The sequence below is a fragment of the Genypterus blacodes genome, unplaced genomic scaffold (genome assembly GCF_046128005.1).
Source record: "Genypterus blacodes isolate CSIRO-AG114 ecotype Tasmania unplaced genomic scaffold, CSIRO-AGI_Gbla_v1 ptg000043l_1, whole genome shotgun sequence".
Taxonomy (NCBI): domain Eukaryota; kingdom Metazoa; phylum Chordata; class Actinopteri; order Ophidiiformes; family Ophidiidae; genus Genypterus; species Genypterus blacodes.
In genome coordinates, this window is record NW_027466856.1 from 305359 (window position 1) to 326683 (window position 21325).

General features: G+C 50.2%; 3 protein-coding genes across 4 annotated transcripts; 2 read left to right on the forward strand and 1 right to left on the reverse strand.

The window, feature by feature from the left end:
* Positions 1-1179: 1179 nt before the first annotated feature.
* On the forward strand, positions 1180-4596 carry atp5f1b (ATP synthase F1 subunit beta). The gene is made up of 10 exons (XM_076148779.1): positions 1180-1328; positions 2086-2259; positions 2353-2527; positions 2612-2733; positions 2826-3010; positions 3103-3261; positions 3368-3490; positions 3567-3779; positions 3875-4076; positions 4156-4596. The coding sequence occupies exons 1-10, from the start codon at positions 1226-1228 to the stop codon at positions 4251-4253; spliced, it is 1554 nt and encodes a 517-aa protein (XP_076004894.1). The 5' UTR covers positions 1180-1225; the 3' UTR covers positions 4254-4596.
* Positions 4597-4603: 7 nt separating this feature from the next.
* Positions 4604-6328, reverse strand: LOC142999297 (retinol dehydrogenase 7-like). Its single transcript, XM_076148780.1, has 4 exons — positions 5969-6328; positions 5633-5891; positions 5390-5553; positions 4604-5313 (listed from the first exon to the last, which is right to left on the reverse strand). The coding sequence occupies exons 1-4, from the start codon at positions 6279-6281 to the stop codon at positions 5090-5092; spliced, it is 960 nt and encodes a 319-aa protein (XP_076004895.1). The 5' UTR covers positions 6282-6328; the 3' UTR covers positions 4604-5089.
* Positions 6329-8062: 1734 nt separating this feature from the next.
* Positions 8063-18124, forward strand: abcb11b (ATP-binding cassette, sub-family B (MDR/TAP), member 11b). Of its 2 annotated transcripts, XM_076148771.1 has the most exons (29): positions 8071-8187; positions 8451-8539; positions 8795-8813; positions 8945-8974; positions 9053-9104; positions 9194-9483; positions 9586-9673; positions 9762-9895; positions 9977-10148; positions 10263-10387; positions 10483-10657; positions 10741-10854; positions 10958-11068; positions 11146-11271; positions 11854-12057; positions 12136-12306; positions 12386-12587; positions 12678-12747; positions 12849-12969; positions 13154-13321; positions 13429-13533; positions 13627-13788; positions 13913-14116; positions 14900-15141; positions 15219-15375; positions 15541-15738; positions 16570-16776; positions 17018-17164; positions 17507-18124. In XM_076148771.1, the coding sequence occupies exons 2-29, from the start codon at positions 8461-8463 to the stop codon at positions 17705-17707; spliced, it is 4074 nt and encodes a 1357-aa protein (XP_076004886.1). In that variant the 5' UTR covers positions 8071-8187; positions 8451-8460; the 3' UTR covers positions 17708-18124. The 2 variants fall into 2 exon arrangements, with proteins under 2 accessions (XP_076004887.1, XP_076004886.1); XM_076148772.1 differs by lacking the exons at positions 13429-13533; positions 13627-13788; positions 13913-14116; ... (4 more) ...; positions 17018-17164; positions 17507-18124 and having other exon boundaries at positions 8063-8187; positions 12849-12979; positions 13167-13245.
* Positions 18125-21325: the final 3201 nt, after the last annotated feature.

A 21325-nucleotide genomic window follows, 5' to 3' on the forward strand; every position in this document is an offset into this window, starting at 1 on the left:
ACTCCAGTAATTCTCTACACTACATTTAAACAAATTCATTCTCTCGTTTGTTTTAGACGTTTCTTTGAGTAAAAACACAAGTGTACTATAAATAAAATGTATATTATTATAATTATTAATTTGGTAGATCTGATTGCCTTTTGTTGACATTCCATTGCGGCTCCATTCCATTTAGGTGAGCCAGATGCACAAACATTTTTAACTTAATATTGCCTCATTATTGATTACATTAGTTATTTAAAGTGTGTGTTTTTGCTGCATGTCAAAGTGTAAACTGGGAAACTATCAACAGGAATATTTGGGAATTTATACTCTAAACGAATGCTTTGCTTCATCCTGTATATAATGTAAATATGTATGTTTATTGTCGTAACTTCCCTTTGTATGATCTATTCCGAAAACACAAAATTACAAAGTCAAGTGTGTGTTCAACTGTTTCTTTCTAATGTCAATAGATTGTGTTGCTTCCAATTCCAATGTCAGAAGTAATGCCATCGGACCAACAACGATGATGTCATCCAATAAACCAACAATTACAACAGTGATGTCATCTGAAAGAACATGTTTCAGAATAATACAAACCTTATGAATGACTAATCATCCACACACACATCTGATGAGCAGAGAGAGCAGCAGCACGAGAGGGATTACAAGTCAATGACAGCTAAATCGATCACAAATCAGTTGTGTTTCCCGGCAGATCAACGAAGTTTCAACTGATATCCAACAATTATGGAGCTAGATTGATCAATACCGTCTCCTAGAAAGTTTTACCCGGGCCCTGGAGCACCCAGGCCGGGCCGGAGCACCCACCCAGCCCCCCTTGGCCTGGTGTGGGTGCAGCTCAGTCCCTCCTCTCCTCTCCTTCGTGTCAGAACACTGTGTACACACCAGACCACGAGACCAATGGAAGGCCTGAGCCGCGTGTTACAACCTACAAATGTATTGGACGAGGAGGATCAGACATGTCACCGTGTGTGCGTGTGTTTGTTGCGTGTTGAAAGCGCCGCCATGACGCTTCCCTCCTTTGTGTGTCGCTTTTCCAGCATGTAGGACATCATCTCTTTCTGTGGAGGGCACAATGTCAGCTAGGATGCGCTCACCCTCACTGCGCATGCTCAGTCCAGCCCTCCGTACGTCACACGCATGCGCAGTAATCCTCCTCGGTCATTCATTATAAAGCTGCAGGTTCCGCTGTCTCTTTCCACCTTCAGCCATTTTAACCATGTTAGGAGCCGTGGGACGCTGTTGCACCGGGGCTCTGCAGGCTCTCAAGCCCGGGGTCCAGCCCCTCAAAGCTCTCGTAGGATCCCCGGCCGTGCTCTCACGTAAGTCCTGCACCGCTTTGAAGCATTTGTGGAACAGTAGTTTTAGCAAAAAAGAAGTTCCGGCCTTCTGGGGGTGCTAATGTTAGCTGGAGTTAGCAGCACGCTCGCGCCGTGTCGGAGGCCGTAATGTTGATATGTCAAATATTATAATGATTAAATGTGTTTCTTAATGCAAAATGGTGCCGTCTGGGAATATTTCACCCCATGACAGTTGTTTTTCACCCGGGCAGTGTCTTTGCTCGCTCCTTCACAAATGACCTTTATGTGTCACGGCATGAGTAAGTTAGCATGACGGGCTGCTAGCTCCGGCTAACGGCTTAGAAAGGTTACAACACTTGCGTGTAGACTTATCGCACATGAACACAATTGATTTAAAGTTCATATTAAACGTTATTGTTACGCTGTTATTGATGTGGAGGTTCGTGTCAGTCAATGTCGTGCAGCTGTCGTTAGCGGGGGCATTAGCCTCATTAGCTCACATGACACTTCATTCATTAAGGCTCACAGTTTGCACAGATTAGCTCTCATATGTGACGCAGATCGGAGCCTTTATGTCTCAGCTGTCAATGTAACAGTTTGTCTGCATGAATCCTTTAGTCTGAAGGTTGCGGTTAAGCTGCTTCATAACATGGCCGATCACCGCCGCTTGACATTGAGACTCGCAGCGGCCACACACACGCAGCTGTCTCTCGGCGCAGGACATTTTGTTTCGGTCCCTCATCTAAACCTGCCCGCCCTCTGGATTTCCCTTCTCCAGGCAGGGACTATGTTGCACCCGCCGCCGCTGCCGCCATCGCTAACGGGCGCATCGTGGCCGTGATCGGTGCCGTCGTGGACGTGCAGTTCGATGAGGGCCTCCCTCCCATCCTCAACGCCCTGGAAGTTGCCGGCCGCGACTCCCGGCTGGTCCTGGAGGTGGCACAGCATCTGGGTGAGCACATCCGGTCCTGACCTTCAGCAGTGTGTTGGTAACTAAGCTAGTAACTAATCAGCAGTGCTCACATATCTGATGTCGTCTCTTCAGGGGAGAACACGGTGCGCACCATTGCCATGGACGGTACTGAGGGTCTCATTCGTGGACAGAAAGTGCTGGACACCGGCGCCCCCATCAGAATCCCAGTGGGCCCCGAGACCCTGGGCAGGATCATGAATGTCATCGGTGAGCCCATCGACGAGAGGGGTCCCATCTCCACCAAGCAGTGAGTTCACTTCTTAAACTTGCAATGTACAGATTTAGACAGTAAGATGGACTCTAGTAAACCGTTGTTCAACCTGTGTTCCAGGACCGCTGCCATCCACGCTGAGGCCCCTGAGTTCACTGACATGAGTGTGGAGCAGGAGATCCTGGTGACTGGCATCAAGGTGGTGGACCTGCTGGCTCCCTACGCCAAGGGAGGAAAGATCGGTACGTGGAGGAGAGGAGTCACGAGTCGGACCTGAAGTGTTGTAAGACTTCACCAAACACTCATCTTTGTTGTTGTTGTTGCGCACACACAGGTCTGTTCGGCGGTGCTGGTGTGGGAAAGACTGTGTTGATCATGGAGCTGATCAACAACGTGGCTAAGGCCCACGGTGGTTACTCTGTGTTCGCTGGTGTGGGCGAGAGAACCCGTGAGGGAAACGACTTGTACCATGAGATGATCGAGTCCGGCGTCATCAACCTGAAGGACACCACGTCCAAGGTGAGGACAGCAGCCCCCCCTGTGTCTGACATGCATCCTGTGTCTCTGCTGTACGCTCAGCTCACCTTCCCTTCCCTCCCCTTCCCCGCTAGGTGGCGCTGGTGTACGGACAGATGAACGAGCCCCCAGGCGCCCGCGCCAGAGTGGCTCTGACCGGACTGACCGTGGCTGAGTACTTCCGTGACCAGGAGGGTCAGGATGTGCTGCTCTTCATCGACAACATCTTCCGTTTCACACAGGCCGGCTCTGAGGTGAGACGAGGCACAGCAGCCATGATCAATCTAGTTTAACGTCTTTGATTCAACGTGCCGGTCTGAGCTAAAGGCTGATCTGTCTAACCTGCTCTCCTCCTGTCAGGTGTCTGCTCTGCTGGGTCGTATCCCCTCTGCTGTGGGTTACCAGCCCACCCTGGCCACTGACATGGGCACCATGCAGGAGAGGATCACCACCACCAAGAAGGGCTCCATCACCTCTGTGCAGGTGAGCAGAGACGCTTCAGGCTGCTCCTGTCCCTGTTTGTCGGAGCATCTTGTTTAAAGCCTCGTTCTCTCCTCAGGCCATCTACGTGCCCGCTGATGACTTGACTGACCCCGCCCCCGCCACCACATTCGCTCACTTGGACGCCACCACTGTGTTGTCCCGCGCCATCGCTGAGCTGGGCATCTACCCCGCCGTCGACCCCCTGGACTCCACCTCCCGTATCATGGACCCCAACATCGTCGGAGCCGAACACTACGACATCGCCCGTGGCGTGCAGAAGATCCTCCAGGTCTGAGAATCAGACGGAACGCTTCAGCTCACAGTTTCGACGCAGGTTACCTTGAATTCATCGACTGACCGGTCTTTGTGTTTTCCTCCCTCCAGGACTACAAGTCTCTGCAGGATATCATCGCCATCCTGGGTATGGATGAGCTGTCAGAGGAGGACAAGCTGACTGTGGCCCGCGCCCGCAAGATCCAGCGTTTCCTGTCTCAGCCCTTCCAGGTGGCTGAGGTCTTCACAGGTCACATGGGCAAACTGGTGCCCCTCAAAGAGACCATCAAGGGCTTCCAGAGCATCCTCGGCGGTATGTAAAGATCACTGCAACTCATTCTTGAAGCATGTAACTGGTTCAGATAATTAACTTGACCTCAATGTCCCTGTAGGCGACTACGACGCTCTGCCCGAGCAGGCCTTCTACATGGTTGGCCCCATCGAGGAGGTCGTCCTGAAGGCCGAGAAGCTGGCGGAGGAGCACTCGTAAACATCACATCTAAACTTTGTCGTGGGCGCTGTTGAGGAAAGTTGAAACAGAAAGGAGGTCCTGCAGCTTAGGAGCACTTGGTTTGTAAAACATGTCAAAATACAAATGTATCTGTCTGTCCCATCCTGAAAGTTCTATTTAATGTTTCCAATGGAAGAAATGGAATAAAATTCTGTCTTTACACAAACCAGCTGGTCTCCACTGTATATTCCCTGGGTTTGATTTCTTGTTCATGGCTGTCCTCACCCATCCTGACCACTAGATGGCGGTGTTGAGCCGTGTTGAGCTCTCTGTACTGTGATGCAGCCTGATTGTCAAACTGAAATAAAGCCAGTGGACAAATTCTGGGATTTTTGGTCTTTGGAGTTTATTTGGAGTCAAGTCGATACTGCAAGCATCAAAATAAACAGAAGTGGGTCATCAGTTTAAACAGTCAGTCAGTCCAAAGGTCATGATTCTATTAAAAGAGCAGAAACACTGATCCAGCTCTAAACTAGGAGGACATTTAAAGCATCAAAGTACCATGACTCTACTCTCTGTTCAGCGATTTATGGGCTGTTGATCTTTGCTTTACTTCCTACACATACCAACCGGGTCAAGGCCAGAAAGATAAATGTGAAAAGCTCAGCGCCTGTAGATAACCTGACCTTGAGAGAACAGATAGCTTCCTTCTTTGAGGAAATAAGTGTGGATCTGCTCGCTCAAAGGAAGGCTGAGTGACATTACGAAGCAATTACTGTCCTGCAGACGTGCTACAGGAACACTAGCCAGCTGAGCCTTGGTGCATGTGGACGTGCAGCGTGTGATCCTGGAGGATTCTGACCTGCAGGCGCCGCTTACTCTATAGACTTTGCGATGGGAATGGCTTCTCTGCTCAGGATGTAGTCGCTGACGCAGGACGGCATGTAGGACAGCGGCAGCCAGAAGAACTTGGCGTCCCAGCCGGCGGAGTAGCGGATGCGGGGCCGGACGGCGGACACGGCGTGCTCCATGCAGTTCACCACCTTCATCAGGTCAGCGTCGCAGATCTTGGCGATTTTGTCCTTCATTACTACGTTCACTAGGAGGGAAAGACATCAGTCAGTCAGCACGGTCATATATTTCCTCTGAAACATGGAGGAGCTGTGAAGTCTTACCCTTCTCCAGGTAATCCGGTCCGTAATCATCTCTGACCTCCTGCGGCATTTTCTCCCATATGGTCTTGATGCTTCTGCCCAGGATGCCGGCGTCGGTCACGTTTGTTTTGAAGAATCCCGGCTCGATACAGAGAACCTTCACGCCGAAGGGCATCATGTTTATCCTGAGAAGAAGACCAGAAGTTCTATCAGTTATCTGCACAAACTCTGGAATTCCACTGACGCACATCTCTCGTCTCTCACCTCAGGCTGTCGTTGAAGCCTTCCACGCCGTACTTGGACACGGTGTACGGCCCTCCGGTGGGGCTGATCCTGCCGAACACGCTGGCCACGTTCACCACGCGACCCCTGGCTTTCTTGATGAGCGGCAGGACGCTCAGGGTCACGCCGATCACCCCGTTCAGGTTCACATCCAGCATGCTCTTGTAGTCGTCGGCGGTCAGCCAGTCGCACGGGGCGGACGGGACGGCCACGCCCGCGTTGTTCACCACGGCCCACAGGCCTGGGGAGGTCACACACAGGTCAGTCACAGAACATGGCATACACATACATGTGCGTAAAAAGAACACGGACACCCACCACGCTCCCCGACTTTCTCCTTGATCATCGCCGCAACTTTGGCGACGCTCTCGTTGGATCTGACGTCCAGGTGTGTGGCGGTGAGGCTTCCCGAGCAGGCCTTCCTAAGATCCTCCTCTCCCTTCTCCGTGAAGCAGGCGGCGATCACCCGGAACCCCAGACCGTCCAGGTGTCGGGCCAGGAGGTTTCCGAATCCCGAGTCGCAGCCCGTGACGTACACGTACTTGCCGGCCTTGTCGGCGACCCTGGGGAGCTCCCTGACCCAGCGGTACAGATAGAAGAGAACCAGCAGGCCCAGCAGGAGCAGGAACATGGCTGCACAGAGGCGGGACCACAGGAGGAAGGGGTATGCCCAGAACAGAGTCAGAGGGGCAGAGGGATCACAGTTAGTAAGTTGAGGGAGTGTGAACCCAAACACTTATTATGTCTCAATACAGCACAAATCAAATGCCAAGCTGTTGTGTTTAGCATCAAGCTAATACGCAGAAACTCAACTAATCTCATATTATCGCTTAGCAACCGCACGTCTATGTAGTTCAGCTCGTTTAAATGTCCCGTTATATGATCGCTTAACTGCGACATCTATACAGAAAAACAAACGCACCCCTGTACTTACAACAGCGCGGTCGCGGTCAAATTGCGACAATTAAAGCGTTTCAGACGTTTCCACGCGTCATGTGTTTTCTTTTACATTTGTGAATCAAAAACTCGTAACAATTCCACAACAGCGCGTCTAGAACGAGGAAGACAATGTGACCGAGTGTGTGTGTGTGTGTGTGAAAGAGCAGCAGGCCGCTGCCGAGGCTCGTACCTGAAGAGAAGCGGGGAACCAGGACACAAACGGAAACGAACACAATTGTAAGACGTTGTGTCACTTGTGTGGATTGTACTAGTTGGACTTCGACACGCCGCTCGCCGCCTCCCGCTCCCTCTAAACACCGCCCCGCTGCCCGCACCCCGTCCTTTACCCCGCAATGTGGACAGTGTGTCTCATTACACGACAGGATACCCTTTGGGCACATAATTACAAATGACATCATGTCTTTGTTCCATAGTTACAATAACAATGTTCATGTTACAAATGTCACAAAAATAGAGGCACGTGCGGCAAACCGTTGCTGTTTCTATATCTTACCACTAGGTGGCGACAGTGTTGTTGGTTGGTTCCTTTCCTGTTGTTGCCAGATGTCGCCTTGAAAACTGAAAACCTCGATAAAATGTGTTTATTAATATTATTACTTTAGGAAATTAATGTTGTAATAACTTGAAGATAAATGATTGAGTTTGTATTTACTGGTAGTACGTTAATAACTGTAACGATAACAAAAATATATGAAGAAAAATAAAATTCAGGTCAATTCTTATATCACTTCTGCAAACTCCAAATGTCACAATTCAGCAAAGCAGGTACAAATCTTGCTTCTGAACACGTATTAAGCACTATTGCGAATTCTCTCTCTCTCTGTGTGTGTGTGTGTGTGTGTGTGTTCAATAAAAAAAAAAAGTTCATATTTCCACTATTCCTGTTTTGGCTTTGCTCAGCAGTATGCAAATAAAGTGCGTTTTCGAATTATTCCTGACAAAAATGTCTTCAACGATTGCCATCTTGCCATATTAATGCTGAAAAGAAAAAGTGGAGTGTGGAGGTGAAGCTGACCTGCAAGTCAAGCTGAGGGCAACAACCTCCTGTGTGTTCAACTGACATTCTGCTGCAGCGTCAACAACAACTTAACCCATACAAAAGCACAACAATGCTTTAAAATGCTGTAAAAGACAAGAAAAGTGTGATTTTCTGCTAGAGGAATGGAGCACAGAACCTATTTATAAAGGATAATAAATACATTTTGATGATTTTCCACAAATCGACCAACTGAATGCATTGGGATTGAGCGTCTTAGCCTTAGTATCATGCTCAGTTACAGACATGAAAGCATTGCGTAGTGAATCTTTCTAAGGCCTCAGCAGGTGAAATCTGTGCTGGGTGTCATCAGTCATCAGCCTTTTTTGACAGCAGGACAGACCGACAGGACAATAACCTTCCGACTGCGCACGATGACCCCGAGCTGTCAATCAAGTTCGCCGTTGTCCAATAACAGCACGTGTTGGCAGAGCTAAAGCGCTGTGTGGAGTCGTCGCGGTCTGCAGTTTTACTCTGCGATTCCACGAGCGCTAGCTGCCAAAACGACAATCTGCCTGCTGGACACCGCAGCTACATGTCAGTAAGTGGGACTTGTTGGACGACGGTGTCACTGTCCTTATGTCACCTTGACTCTTGATTCAGGATACAAATAAGAATGTAATCATTGAAGGATGCAAAATCGGTACAGATTGTTAATGATTCACAACCCAAGCGTCCGCAGCAGAATCTGTTATTTACCCTGAAGTTTATCGATGTAATCTGAAGCTGGATTCAGATCTCAGCAGGATCAGCGCAGTGTTCTTGGACACGAGGAAAGAGCTCTTCTGTTTCTGCTTCTCCTAGATGAGTCAACATGCCAAGTGGATCAGTGAAACTGCAGAGCATCAAGAAACTGGGACAGGAAAACCAAAGCTATGAGAGATCGGGAGAAGGTGAGCTAAATCAGAAAATCAAACAAATATTACTACTTAATGCTTGTTGATGATGTTGTGACATGAGATTGGACCTAAACACCGCTTGTCGAGTTGTGACATCACCTGGACATTTGGTTTAGAGCCCATGAATCATTTAGGACTCAAAGCTTCTGACTGTGACTTGCTCCCTCCTCTGGTCACTGAGCTTTACTGTCACAAATGTCACCCCTAAAACAAATATAGTCTAATGTTTGTTGTACATTTGTGTTACAGAGCCACAGGGATCCTACATGTAAGTATCCAACACTTTGTGTGTGTGTGTGTGTGTGTGTGTGTGTGTGTGTGTGTGTGTGTGTGTGTGTAGATATACATTCCTGTCATTCTTTATCATCATGTGTTTGGTCTGCTCTCTCGGTGACACAGGACCATGACGGCCTCCAAGGAGGATCAAAAGTGAGTCAAACATCTCCAAACCTTCGGCTTCTCCTGGATACTTTGTTGTTTATTATAAAAATGTTCTTTCTCCATCAGAGACCAAGAAAAGGCAGATAAACCGGCGATCAGGGTCGGCTTCTTCCAGCTGGTATATCTGGTTTTATCTCTGAGAATATGGATTATATATCTGAGAGATTCATCCATCTAACGCAGGTGTGTGTGTGTGTGTGTGCTCAGTTCCGTTTCTCCACGAGCAGAGAGGTTCTGATGATGGTGGTGGGCTCCATGTGCGCCGTCCTGCACGGCTCTGCCCAGCCCCTCATGCTGCTGGTGTTCGGCCTGCTCACCGACACCTTCATCGACTACGACATCGAGCTGAACGAGCTGCGGGACGACAGGAAGGAGTGTGTGAACAACACCATCCAGTGGAAGAGGAACTACACCGGCTGGGAGGTGCCGCTGAACCAGAGCAGCTGGGACAACGGCACCTGGGAGATGTTCACGCCTCTGAAGGGGCTGCCGTGTGGGTGAGTGGGTGGAGAAGGACATATGGGATGATGATGATGATGATGATGGTGATGATGGTGAGTTATGTGCCATTTACTGTGTGTGTGGGTGAATCCGTTCAGACTTCTGGACATCGAACAGGAAATGACCCAATTTGCTTACTATTACGTGGGCATCGGACTGGCCGTGTTCCTGCTGGGATACCTTCAGGTGAGTCAACAGGGCTCGTATCAGGACGCATCCTAAAGGTTAAAGGTCAAGGCCAGTCTATGAACGTTGTGTATCTCTGGGCTGGCAGATCTCCCTGTGGGTGAAATCAGCCGCTCGGCAGATTCAGCTCATCAGGAAACTGTATTTCAGCAAAGTGATGAGGATGGAGATCGGATGGTTCGACTGTAACTCAGTGGGGGAGCTGAACACCCGCATGTCAGAGTGAGTGAGGACGAAGCCACCCCGCCGCCGTTTCTCTTACTCTGCGCTCGTCGCTTAACGTCTCATCTGCCTGCGTTGCAGCGACATCAACAAGATCAACGACGCCATCGCTGATCAAGTCAGCATCTTCATCCAGCGCTTCACCACCTTCGTGTGCGGCTTCTCCATCGGCTTCGTGAAGGGATGGAAGCTCACCCTCGTCATCGTGGCGGCAAGCCCTCTGATCGGCATTGGCGCAGGTTTCATGGCTGTGGTGAGACGTCCTTACGCCTCCTCTCATTCTCTCATTACATCACTCTCTCTCTCTCTGTCTACTTTGTTTCTTTCTCCCCCTCGAATCAATAAACTTCACTGTTTCTGTCTTCAGTTCGTGGCCCGGCTGACGGGGATGGAGCTGCAGGCCTACGCCAAGGCCGGAGCCGTGGCCGACGAGGTTCTGTCCTCCATCAGGACCGTGGCTGCTTTTGGCGGCGAGAATAAAGAGGTGGACAGGTGAGGGGGACTTCAGAAAACCCCGGCGATACTTGCGCGAAAGCTGCATCTTCAATTGAGTTCGTCGACTCTTCTTCTTTTCCTCTCGTCCGCAGATACGACAGGAACTTGACCTCGGCGCAGCGCTGGGGCATCAGGAAGGGTCTGATCATGGGCTTCTTCACTGGATACATGTGGTTCATCATCTTCCTCTGCTACTCTCTGGCTTTCTGGTACGGCTCCGGCCTGGTGTTGGACACGGAGGAGTACACGCCAGGAACCTTACTGCAGGTAACCGACACGCACCCCACACCAGAAGAAGAAACGCACTAACATGTCGGAGTCATCATCGTCGCCTGTTTTTGTCATTCCAGGTCTTCTTCGGTGTTTTGATTGCGGCGATGAATCTGGGGCAGGCCTCTCCGTGTCTGGAAGCCTTCGCCTCGGGCCGCGGAGCCGCCACCATCATCTTTGAGACCATCGAGCGGGTGAGGCCACTTGATTGTGTTGTTGTTATTTACGAGGTTGTACAGTTTTTTACAACAAAACGCTCATAAAGGAACAAACTCATCTCGGTCTCGTCTCGGCCAGGAGCCGGAGATCGACTGTCTGTCCAAGGCCGGATATAAACTGGACAGGGTCAAAGGTGACATCCAGTTCCACAACGTGAGCTTCTATTATCCCTCCAGACCCGACGTGAAGGTACGGTCCCCTCGCATCCTCTCCTACCCGTCCTCACACACAACAGGGTGCGACTCATCACAAACGTCTCTTTGCAGATCTTAGACCAGCTCAGCGTGGCGGTGAAGTCGGGGGAGACCACGGCCTTCGTCGGGCCCAGCGGCGCCGGCAAGAGCACCGCCGTCCAACTCATCCAGCGCTTCTACGACCCTAAAGAGGGCATGGTGGGTGGAGGTCTCTTCCTAACCACTTACACATGTTGGCCTATAAACCTTTGAACCCTAAGTTTCCATTCATGTAGGCCACGCCCATTTTTGTAACTCCTCCTACAAGTTTGAGTAAATTGTCACAATATCTTTGTCATAACCGGCTGACAAAGTTGAGTGGGCGTGGCTTCTCGCATTCCCAAACAGACGGCAAAACCTACATGACGTTCCACTTCCATTCTTTCCACACCAGCTGCTGCTTTTCTCCGTCTTCAGAAATCCTTCTGCTGGCCGGCTGATCAGCGCACGAGATAATCTCCTACATTATTCATCCGGTGGCTCTTTAATAGTCTCATTTTTCACTTTTACTAGAATCAGAGGTCTTCACACACTTCACTTTCACCCTCTTAGCTCCGTGTGAAGAAGAAGATGGCCTCTTTTAGCTCTGCAGCTCAGAGGTTACGCACAAGACTAACAACCCTATCATTTGGAAATAAGGATTGCTGCAGGATCCAGCAAAGCGCTTTAATAGCGTCATCCATCAACTTTCGCCAAAAAAACAAACTCCTCTTCCTCCCTCCCTCCTCCCCCCCGCTGCAGGTCACCCTGGACGGTCATGACATCAGAGGGTTGAACATCCAATGGCTGCGTTCCTTAATGGGCGTCGTGGAGCAGGAGCCCGTTTTGTTCGCCACCACCATCGCCGAGAACATCCGCTACGGTCGCCCCGGCGTCACCCTGGATGACATCGTGACGGCCACCAAGGAAGCCAACGCCTACAGCTTCATCATGGACCTCCCACAGGTGGATCTGCTGGACAGTAGAGCCGGATGAGAAGGTATCAGGGTCGGTTCTAACTCCTCTAATGTGACGTTTGGATAGAAATTCGACACCCTGGTCGGGGAAGGTGGCGGTCAGATGAGCGGCGGGCAGAAGCAGCGCATCGCCATCGCCCGCGCCCTGGTCAGGAACCCTCGCATCCTGCTGCTGGACATGGCCACGTCTGCGCTGGACAACGAGAGCGAGGCGGTGGTTCAGGAAGCTCTGGATAAAGTGAGTCTGACCTCTGACCCGGGCTGAGGGTATTTTTGCGATCTCCACATCACAACGTGTGTTACTGTTGCGCTCACAGGTACGCATGGGACGCACCACCATCTCCATCGCTCACCGCCTCTCCACCATAAAGAACGCCGACGTGATCGTGGGCTTCGAGCGCGGCCGGGCGGTGGAGCGAGGCAGACACGACGAGCTGCTGGAGAGGAAGGGCGTCTACTTCACCCTGGTGACCCTGCAGAGCCAAGGGGACAAAGCTCTGAATGAGAAGGCGCGGCAAAGTAAGACGGCGACGACGTCATCTTGGAAACGTCCAGCTCATCCTGAACTGAGCCTTGACCAATGCTATCTTCTTCTTCTTTACACATCAGTGGCCAACAAGGAGGAAGAGACAGAGAGACTCAATCTGTCCAGAGCAGGCAGCTACCGGGCCAGCCTGAGGTATCACATACACACACACACACACATACACACAGGGGTGACAGGTGGAGGTGAAGACATTTTGTCTCTGGCGCTCTGTCTTCATTCTGTCACCTTTGCAGAGCCTCCATCCGTCAGCGCTCCAGGTCGCAGCTGTCCAATCTCCTCCCAGAGTCGTCCGTCCCCTTCGCCGGAGAACTCGGCCCCAGAGCGTACTCTGTCTCACACGGAGACAAAGTCAAGGTGGGCGTGTGTGTATGTGTATATGGATGTGTGTGTGTGTGTGTGTGTGTGCAGATTAGCTGGGTCGACGACCTCAGGGTTGCCGCTGGAGTTCAAATCGCATGTTCCATCAGGTGTTGTGACATTTCCTGGTAAAGACACACCTCTGCTTACACTCGCCTGCTTGTGTGTGTGTGTGTGTCAGGACGCCATCCTAGAGGAGGAGGAGGAGAGGGCGGAGCCAGCTCCCGTCACCAGGATCCTGAAGTATAATGCACCTGAGTGGCCCTACATGCTGTTTGGGTCCATGGGCGCCGCAATCAACGGAGGCGTGAACCCGGTTTACTCGCTGCTGTTCAGTCAGATCCTTGCAGTAAGATCCAGATCGCAAAGAAAACAGTCTGATGTCCTTATTGATCGTTATCTATACATCCTTCCCATGCACTGTGTGTATATGTGTGTGTGTGTGTGTGTGTGTAGACATTCTCAATAATAGACCCTGAGATCCAGAGGAAGGAGATTGACAGCATCTGCCTGTTCTTCCTCATGGTGGGCGTGGTCTCCTTCTTCACTCAGATGCTGCAGGTAGACCAAGACTGAGCTGAAACTGACAATGAATGCCATTTACCCATGACCTTTCACCTCCTGACCTGGAAGTCACTGATGCATTCTCTGCAGGGTTACGCCTTCTCCAAGTCTGGCGAGCTGCTGACCCGCAGGCTGCGGCGGCTGGGCTTTCGCGCCATGCTGGGCCAGGAGATCGGCTGGTTTGACGACCACAGGAACAGCCCCGGGGCGCTGACAACACGCCTGGCAACCGACGCCTCGCAGGTCCAAGGGGTGAGTCAGAGTGTCGAGTTCAAATCTCATCAGAGTGAAGAGAGAGAGACGGGTCATGATACGAGAAGAAGTTTTTACCCTGACGTTTATAGCCAGCAGTCAAATGTCTCCTCCGTCCCTGCAGGCCACAGGCACGCAGATCGGAATGATCGTCAACTCGCTGACCAACATCGGCGTGGCCGTCATCATGTCCTTCTACTTCAGCTGGAAGCTCACGCTGCTCATCCTCTGCTTCCTGCCCTTCATCGCCCTGTCGGGAGCCGTCCAGGCCAAGATGCTCACCGGCTTCGCCAAGCAGGACAAGCAGGCCATGGAGGCCGCCGGAAGGGTACACACACACAGACACACACAGACACACACACACACACACACACACACACACACGAGGTTATATCCAGATTATGAGCGATGCGACGAGGCGTTATCACAACAATGCTGCCACACTTTCAGGTGCTGAAGTGAGATTAGGCGTTTTATCTGTGGGATAACACATGTAACAATGGCTTCAGGGTTTCAGCCGCTCTCTCATGTGCAGTCGCTGAAGGGAGCAGATCCAGGCCCTGCAGCTATTTATTAAGCGCTCCTGTAATTCGGTGAGTTACGCGGTGCTAAGGCTGTCATGTTTCAGGGTCCAGTTCATACCAGGCCCACCCGAGCTGAAAACACTACAGACGTAATAAAAAGCCACCGTGGATAAAAGCCTCCGTCAGATTGCACACTGCATGGTTTTATAGCGTGTGTGTGTCTGTGTGTGTGTGTGTGTGTTTGAGGGATTATCTCCTGCTCGGCATCGCATTGGTGTGATTTGGCAGAAAGTTCACAATCAAATCAAAGTATTCTAAAGTCAATTAACTGTGAACTCACTTTCGACTATCTTAATTATCCAGAGGCAGTAAACTCCACCCATCTGCTCCCCCAAATAAAGGAGATTAGATGAGAGTTTAACGATCCCGATGTGGGCAAAGTGGCTTACCGCAGCAGCAGAAAATAGGATATACTGTAGATAAGACCGTGGCAAATACTTTATCAGTATTCAGCTCTCCTTCTAGACTTTAAAAACACACACTTCTTCTTGTTTATGGAGCCTATTCCCTTCTAATCCAACGCTCAGATTTCCGGCGAGGCCCTGAACAACATCCGAACCATCGCCGGCCTGGGAAAGGAGAGGAACTTCATGGAGATGTACGTGGCGCAGCTGGACGGGCCGTACAGCGCCGCAGTGAAGAAGGCCAACGTGTACGGGGCTTGTTACGGCTTCGCCCAGTGCATCGTCTTCTTCACCAACTCCGCCTCCTACAGGTTCGGAGGTTACCTGGTGCGGCAGGAGGGCCTCCACTTCAGCCTGGTGTTCAGGTGAGAGGAAGCTAGGATGCGCGGTCAGGATTTGCGGTAAGGAGGGCGAGGTAAGATGGTGTTTGTGTCTCGGGCAGGGTGATCTCCGCCATCGTCACCAGCGGCACGGCCCTGGGCAGAGCTTCCTCCTACACGCCCGACTACGCCAAGGCCAAGATTTCAGCGGCGCGCTTCTTCCAGCTGCTGGACCGCCTGCCGAAGATCAGCGTCTACAGCGACAAGGGAGACAAATGGGTACGAGGCTGCCGACATGTTACGCTCCGACTCTACACGAACACGTCACACAAGTCTGGAGTGTTCATGTTTGAGAGCAGAACAGTGTTAAAGGAACAAAGAGTCTGAGCTGCCGTTTGTGGACAGGAGATGGCGCTGTAACACCCTCCGATTCCTTGTTTTCAGGACAACTTCCAGGGGAACGTGGAGTTCATCGACTGTAAATTCACGTACCCCACCAGGCCAGACATCCAGGTGCTGAACGGCCTGAACGTGGCGGTGAGGCCCGGACAGACGCTGGCCTTCGTGGGCAGCAGCGGCTGTGGGAAGAGCACCAGCGTCCAGCTGCTGGAGAGGTTCTACGACCCCGACCATGGCAGAGTGGTGAGGAGGAGGACACACACACACACACAGACACAGACACAGACACACACACACACACACCCACACACAGAAGTAACAAGTAACAGTGTGTTATCTCATTTTGGAATGACTTCAATTAAACTTACACTTGGCTGAGTGTCACAGGTGTGAACCACTGTGAGACTCTTCTGCAGCATGAATGAAAACAATTGAATTGAAAGGACATGTAAAAGTATAGGAATATGCAAAAAGGGAGAATAGCTTAAATTAGTTTGAGATGCATTTAAATCTTGTATCATTTATTCTCCTCTTGTTTAAGGAGCCTCAGTTAGTGCGTGGGTGTTGCCAAGGTAACTAAAGATTCTCAGATTCGCAGAACTCAGATTCTTAGGATGGATTATTTTGATGCTTTGCGAAGAGGTGAATTATGGGTGAAGGAAGATTCTGATGGATTTTGAGGTGTATGTGAGTTATAGTTTTAAAGTTATTACATCATTATCTTGACGCCACAGACAACCATTCAGACTGGCTGTGCTGCATTAACACTAGATTACCACTAGATGGTAGCAGAGACTCAACGTTTACGCTCACCTGGGCTGCAGGTCGGTGGCAGTGACGGATCTCTGCCACCGGCCCTGAAATGAGCTGGAAGTGGTCCAGAAATGCATTTGATTCACTCTGATGCAGAATCCCGAAGGAGCCGATGGCCTTTGCACAGTTGGCCGTTAATTCAGAGAATGAATCACTCTATAGATCGTGGCGTGATGAGTCATTACGCTGATTGTATTCCCTCGTCTTTTGTTATTATTCTGCCGTGTACTAATGATAAAATCGATGGCTTCCCGCCCACAGCTGATTGATGGCCACGAATCCACCCGAGTCAACGTCCCCTTCCTGCGCTCCAGAATCGGCATCGTTTCGCAGGAGCCCATCCTGTTCGACTGCAGCATCGGCGAGAATATCAAATACGGCGACAACTCCAGGGAGATCAGCATGAACGAAGTCCTCTCCGCCTCCAAGAAAGCGCAGCTGCACGACTTTGTTATGTCGCTTCCTGAGGTACGAGATATCTAATGAAAATACTCACAACATGTTCCTGAAATGGTTTCAATGGAGGCTGAAGGGTGAATCCAGGTAAACGTTACCTCACACAGATCTCAAAGCAGGAGAGCGAGGCGTCGGATGATTTAAGAGCTTTGAGACGATTATTTAAGATGTGGATACGACTCCACATCAGCCGGGCGCCCTGGGCTGATCGTTTACAATGAAGTCGGTAGTATTCAATCTGTTTGGTTTGCAGAAATACGACACCAACGTGGGCGCCCAGGGCTCTCAGCTGTCCCGCGGTCAGAAGCAGCGGATCGCCATCGCCAGGGCCATCATACGCGATCCCAAGATCCTCCTCCTGGACGAGGCCACGTCGGCGCTGGACACGGAGAGCGAGAAGGTAAAGAGAGAGAGAGCTCAGAATAAACGTGTCCGCCGTCTCCACAGCGACACGCAGAGAACAAGAGGAACAGGCGGTTATCATCATCATCTGTCATCATCTGTCATCATTTCTATTATAAATGGCGTACAGCTCGCAGATGTAAATATTCGGAGGGCTTTATGAGCTGCAGCTTCTCATAAAGCTGAAGCCTGCGAGCAGAGACGCCTCTGCAGTGCATCGTTCTACGGGAACATTCTAATGACAGTAATCAATGATTGTGAATTGCTGTAATTGTGCTGCTGTGTCTGAAAACTGATGACAGCCTCTGTGTGTGTGTGTGTGTGTGTGTGTGTTCATCAGACCGTGCAGGAAGCGCTGGACAAAGCCCGCGAGGGACGAACCTGCATCGTTATCGCCCACCGCTTGTCCACCATCCAGAACTCGGACATCATCGCCGTCATGTCCAGAGGCTTTGTGATCGAGCAAGGGGGGCACGACCACCTCATGGCCCTGAAGGGGGCGTATTACAAGCTGGTTACCACGGGAGCACCCATCAGCTAACAGCTCGGGCCGGCGGGGGACGAGGACGTTAGGAGACAGAGATCAGACTCCATAACGAGCGAGGCGGCGTCTGAGCTCATCACCTTCGCCCACTCTCACTGTATTTATTTCTGGGTGGAACAGGGATGTGGTGGTTTGATGAGATGAATTATTGTGTCAATTTTCCTTTAATCCTTTTAAAAATGTTGGAAACTAGTATTTCATATATTTCTGAAACCCTTCAATGGGTGGAGCTTTAATTAGATTACAGGATTTAATATGAAAATGTATGTTTGTTTATATTTTCTGCTGTTAACTTACGACCATATTGGGGATTGTGTGTGTGTGTGTGTGTGTGTGTGTGTGTGGCTGTCAGATTGTAGGTTGTTGTGTGACAGAGGATGATATGTTTCTTCTAATAAAGACTGAGCTGTTCTATGTCAGGTGTCTTCCATTACTTTCTGGAGAACGCTGCGACCCAACGAAACGGCACTGACGGAAACGTCACACACACACACACACACACCGTGGCAGTGCAGATGTCAGAGGCACTCCATCAGTTAGTGGTAATATGTGATCGTACCACGCTGACCTCTGGGAAATTGAGTCTTTAATCACAACATCTCCAGGCCTGCGGTCGCCGGCTAAATTAGCATTCCTGCGATGCAATCTAATCTCCCTCGGCTTCTTCTTATCCTTCTTCTTCGTCTTCTCCTGCCAATTCACTCAGTAGCGGGGGGGAAGGGGAAGGGGAGAGGAGGGTGTGTGTGTGGGGGTGTGTGTGACACTGTTTGACATTGTGCCGCGTAACTCCGATGCAAAGCTAATCGATGTAAACACAAGCAGGGGAGTTTAGTTCAACACATGAATCTGCAGCTCGGATTCGCTTAGATGCACCTGAAAACAAACAGTTTCAGCTTTAAAGGTGCAGGAGGAGGAGGAAGAGGAGGAGGGGGAGGGAGAGGAGACCAGCTGGAGGTGATTCTACAGTTCATATCTCAAGATTTTATCATCTCGTCTCTATTAAAGGTTTGCTGCCTGGTGGACGGTCCTACAAATTCTAATTCTAAATATAAAACCTGAAAAAAAAAAGGATATTGAGCATTTGCATTCGATATTCAACCTGCAGCCGCGACATATTACAGAGAATAAACAAGACGAGATTCATCTGGAATACAAATCGAAGCTCAGCGAGTCGCTCGGACCATGATGATAAAGAAGAATCATAAAGAATCCTCCAAAGAGTAAAAACTTCTAATTAAAAGTTAAAGGTGCTTCAGATTTACTGTAATTGTTCTGCGAGTAAACGTGTAAAAAAAACACCACTATTACCTCGATTAAACTTTTCTGCCAAGCACGCAAGAAGAAGAAGAAGAACGCTGTTTACAGAACAAAAGTGATCAGTATTGGAAACGTCTCGCCGCTCTGGCAGATTTTCAGACCTCGGGGACTCGATATCAGGAGGCGGGAACGTGGTCCGACTGCTCTAACGACACACGTCCCCTCCCTGTAGATGTTTGTGATAATAATGCGTCAGCCGCTTACAATCAGCCATTTTCCTTCCTGACTCGCTCCTCGGCTGAAAGATAAAAGGACGAATCGAGCGGCAGCCGTCCTGAAAAGAGTGACACGACACTGCGGTGTTTGATTTGAATGAAAACCAAATTAGAAGGAATCGTCAAGGAATAAGACGGTCGAGACAGAGACAGACGCAGATCGTTTCGCTTTGTTGTGGCCTTAATTCCACGCTAATCGCCGTCAAGGACGTGTTAAGAAGACGGAATTACGACGTACAAGCCTCTGTGGAGGGAGAGTAGCCCCCAAAAAAGGAAGAGGAAGATGAGGAGGAAGAGCTTTACGGTTTGGGGCTGCAGTCATCTTGCGGCGGCCTCACAGAGACGTTAGCATGACTAGCAAACTAAAATTCTAAACACACTGGAAAGAGTGCTGCAGTGTAAAAAGTAAACACTCCCAAGTGCCGGTTGTGTGTGTGTGTTCAGGTGTGTGTGTGTGTCTAACTGAACGTATCGTTATTAGGACCATAACGTCGCCCCGAGCGACTCTCTTGGCAGCTCTTAAAGTGTCTGACCATTATCTCCCATCAGCCCCCAGCTGTCATCCTCCGCTCTGGCACAAGACGCCGCCGCCGCTGCTTAATTTCATTTTCGATTATCTCTCAGTGAGCGCGCGGGGAGGAAGACTTCTGCCATATTAAGTAAATTGGAAGCGATAGGCGTGAGGAATGAGGAGGAATAGCCGACCTCTACTGCTACTCCTCTACCTCGAACTGTAGAGGAGTAGTTGACTTTGTCTTTCCGTCAACCTCTCCTGCCTCTAAGCCCTCTGGGTAATGCAGTTTCCTGGCGTTGGTATTTCTGTGTATAAATAAAAAAAATCCGAAAGAGACGTAACCCACTTCATCATCCACGTCTTCATCTCTCACGTTCACGCACGCTGAGCACCTTTGAGTCAAGAGTGAATAATGGTGGCCATTCATCTCTCGCACACTTGAGGTTTGATTGAATTTTCCATAACGGCGGCCTCGACACCGCGCCGGATTTGTCATCCGCTCAGGCGTCACGTTTGCCAGTTTCTTTTATCCGTGTGTACCTGAACGCAGCAGAGGGAAACTGACAGGAAGGAGACGATTGAAGCTGATGAACGAGAACGAAATGCGAGACAACAAATAGAACCCCCAGTCTGTGGACCAGCGCCACCAAGCAAACGGAACAGAAGAAAGACTGTACTTCCTACTGTTCCGTCTATTTCCTGTTTCCTTCCTTTGTCCAATTTTGGGGGAATCTTACCTCAAAAACAGGTTCATTTCCCTCTTCTTCTCTGTTCTGTATGTCTGCTACCTTAAGTACACCACTGGCTTTGTAATGTGAAGCATGGAGGTGCAGGTCAGGTGAAGACAGGTGGAAGTGACTGTAATGGAGATTAATGACGTCCCAAATGAGGAGCGGATTTCCCTCGTAACCCCGGACGGGCCGAGGCATCCCCAGCACGATAAATCAATGCTAAAAGACTTTGCACGCTCGGCTGTGAGGAAGACTGGACAGACTCAATGACCCGCTGTTAACGCAAAGATCAACAGGCCTGCGGACAGACGGATGGAGAGGGAGGTAGACGAGGGTAGAACATGCGTAGAATGCAACAAGCGTCCTGGTGAGGGGGCGCGATGGGACGCATGAATGAGCAGGCAGGTCAGATCAAAACGCAGGACGGAGCCTATCCCAGCATTCATTGCGATTGGTGGAGCATCACCAGGCCGACTCAGAGATGAGACGGAGAGACTGACTAACATGTTTCTGGACTGTGGGTAGAGACCGGAACAGGATTTGAACCGTGGGAGTTTGGAGAGAGAACAAAGCCGTAGGATGACACGCATCTTAACAAATTTAACCTTCTGTCAACGCGTTTGTCTCTAGACCGGTGGATAATTATCACGCGATCGGAGAGAAACGAGGCCCGCTGCACGGAGATCACGAATTAATTAGTCAGCGATCTCCGGGAAATCGCAGAAGTCCACTTGCGGTGTTGAAGAAGACGAAGATGGAGCAGATGAAGCTGTTCCAGGGCTGATGTTTTTAAATTAGCGCTAAGTGTGAGCAATAATAACTCATTAAAACTGTTCCC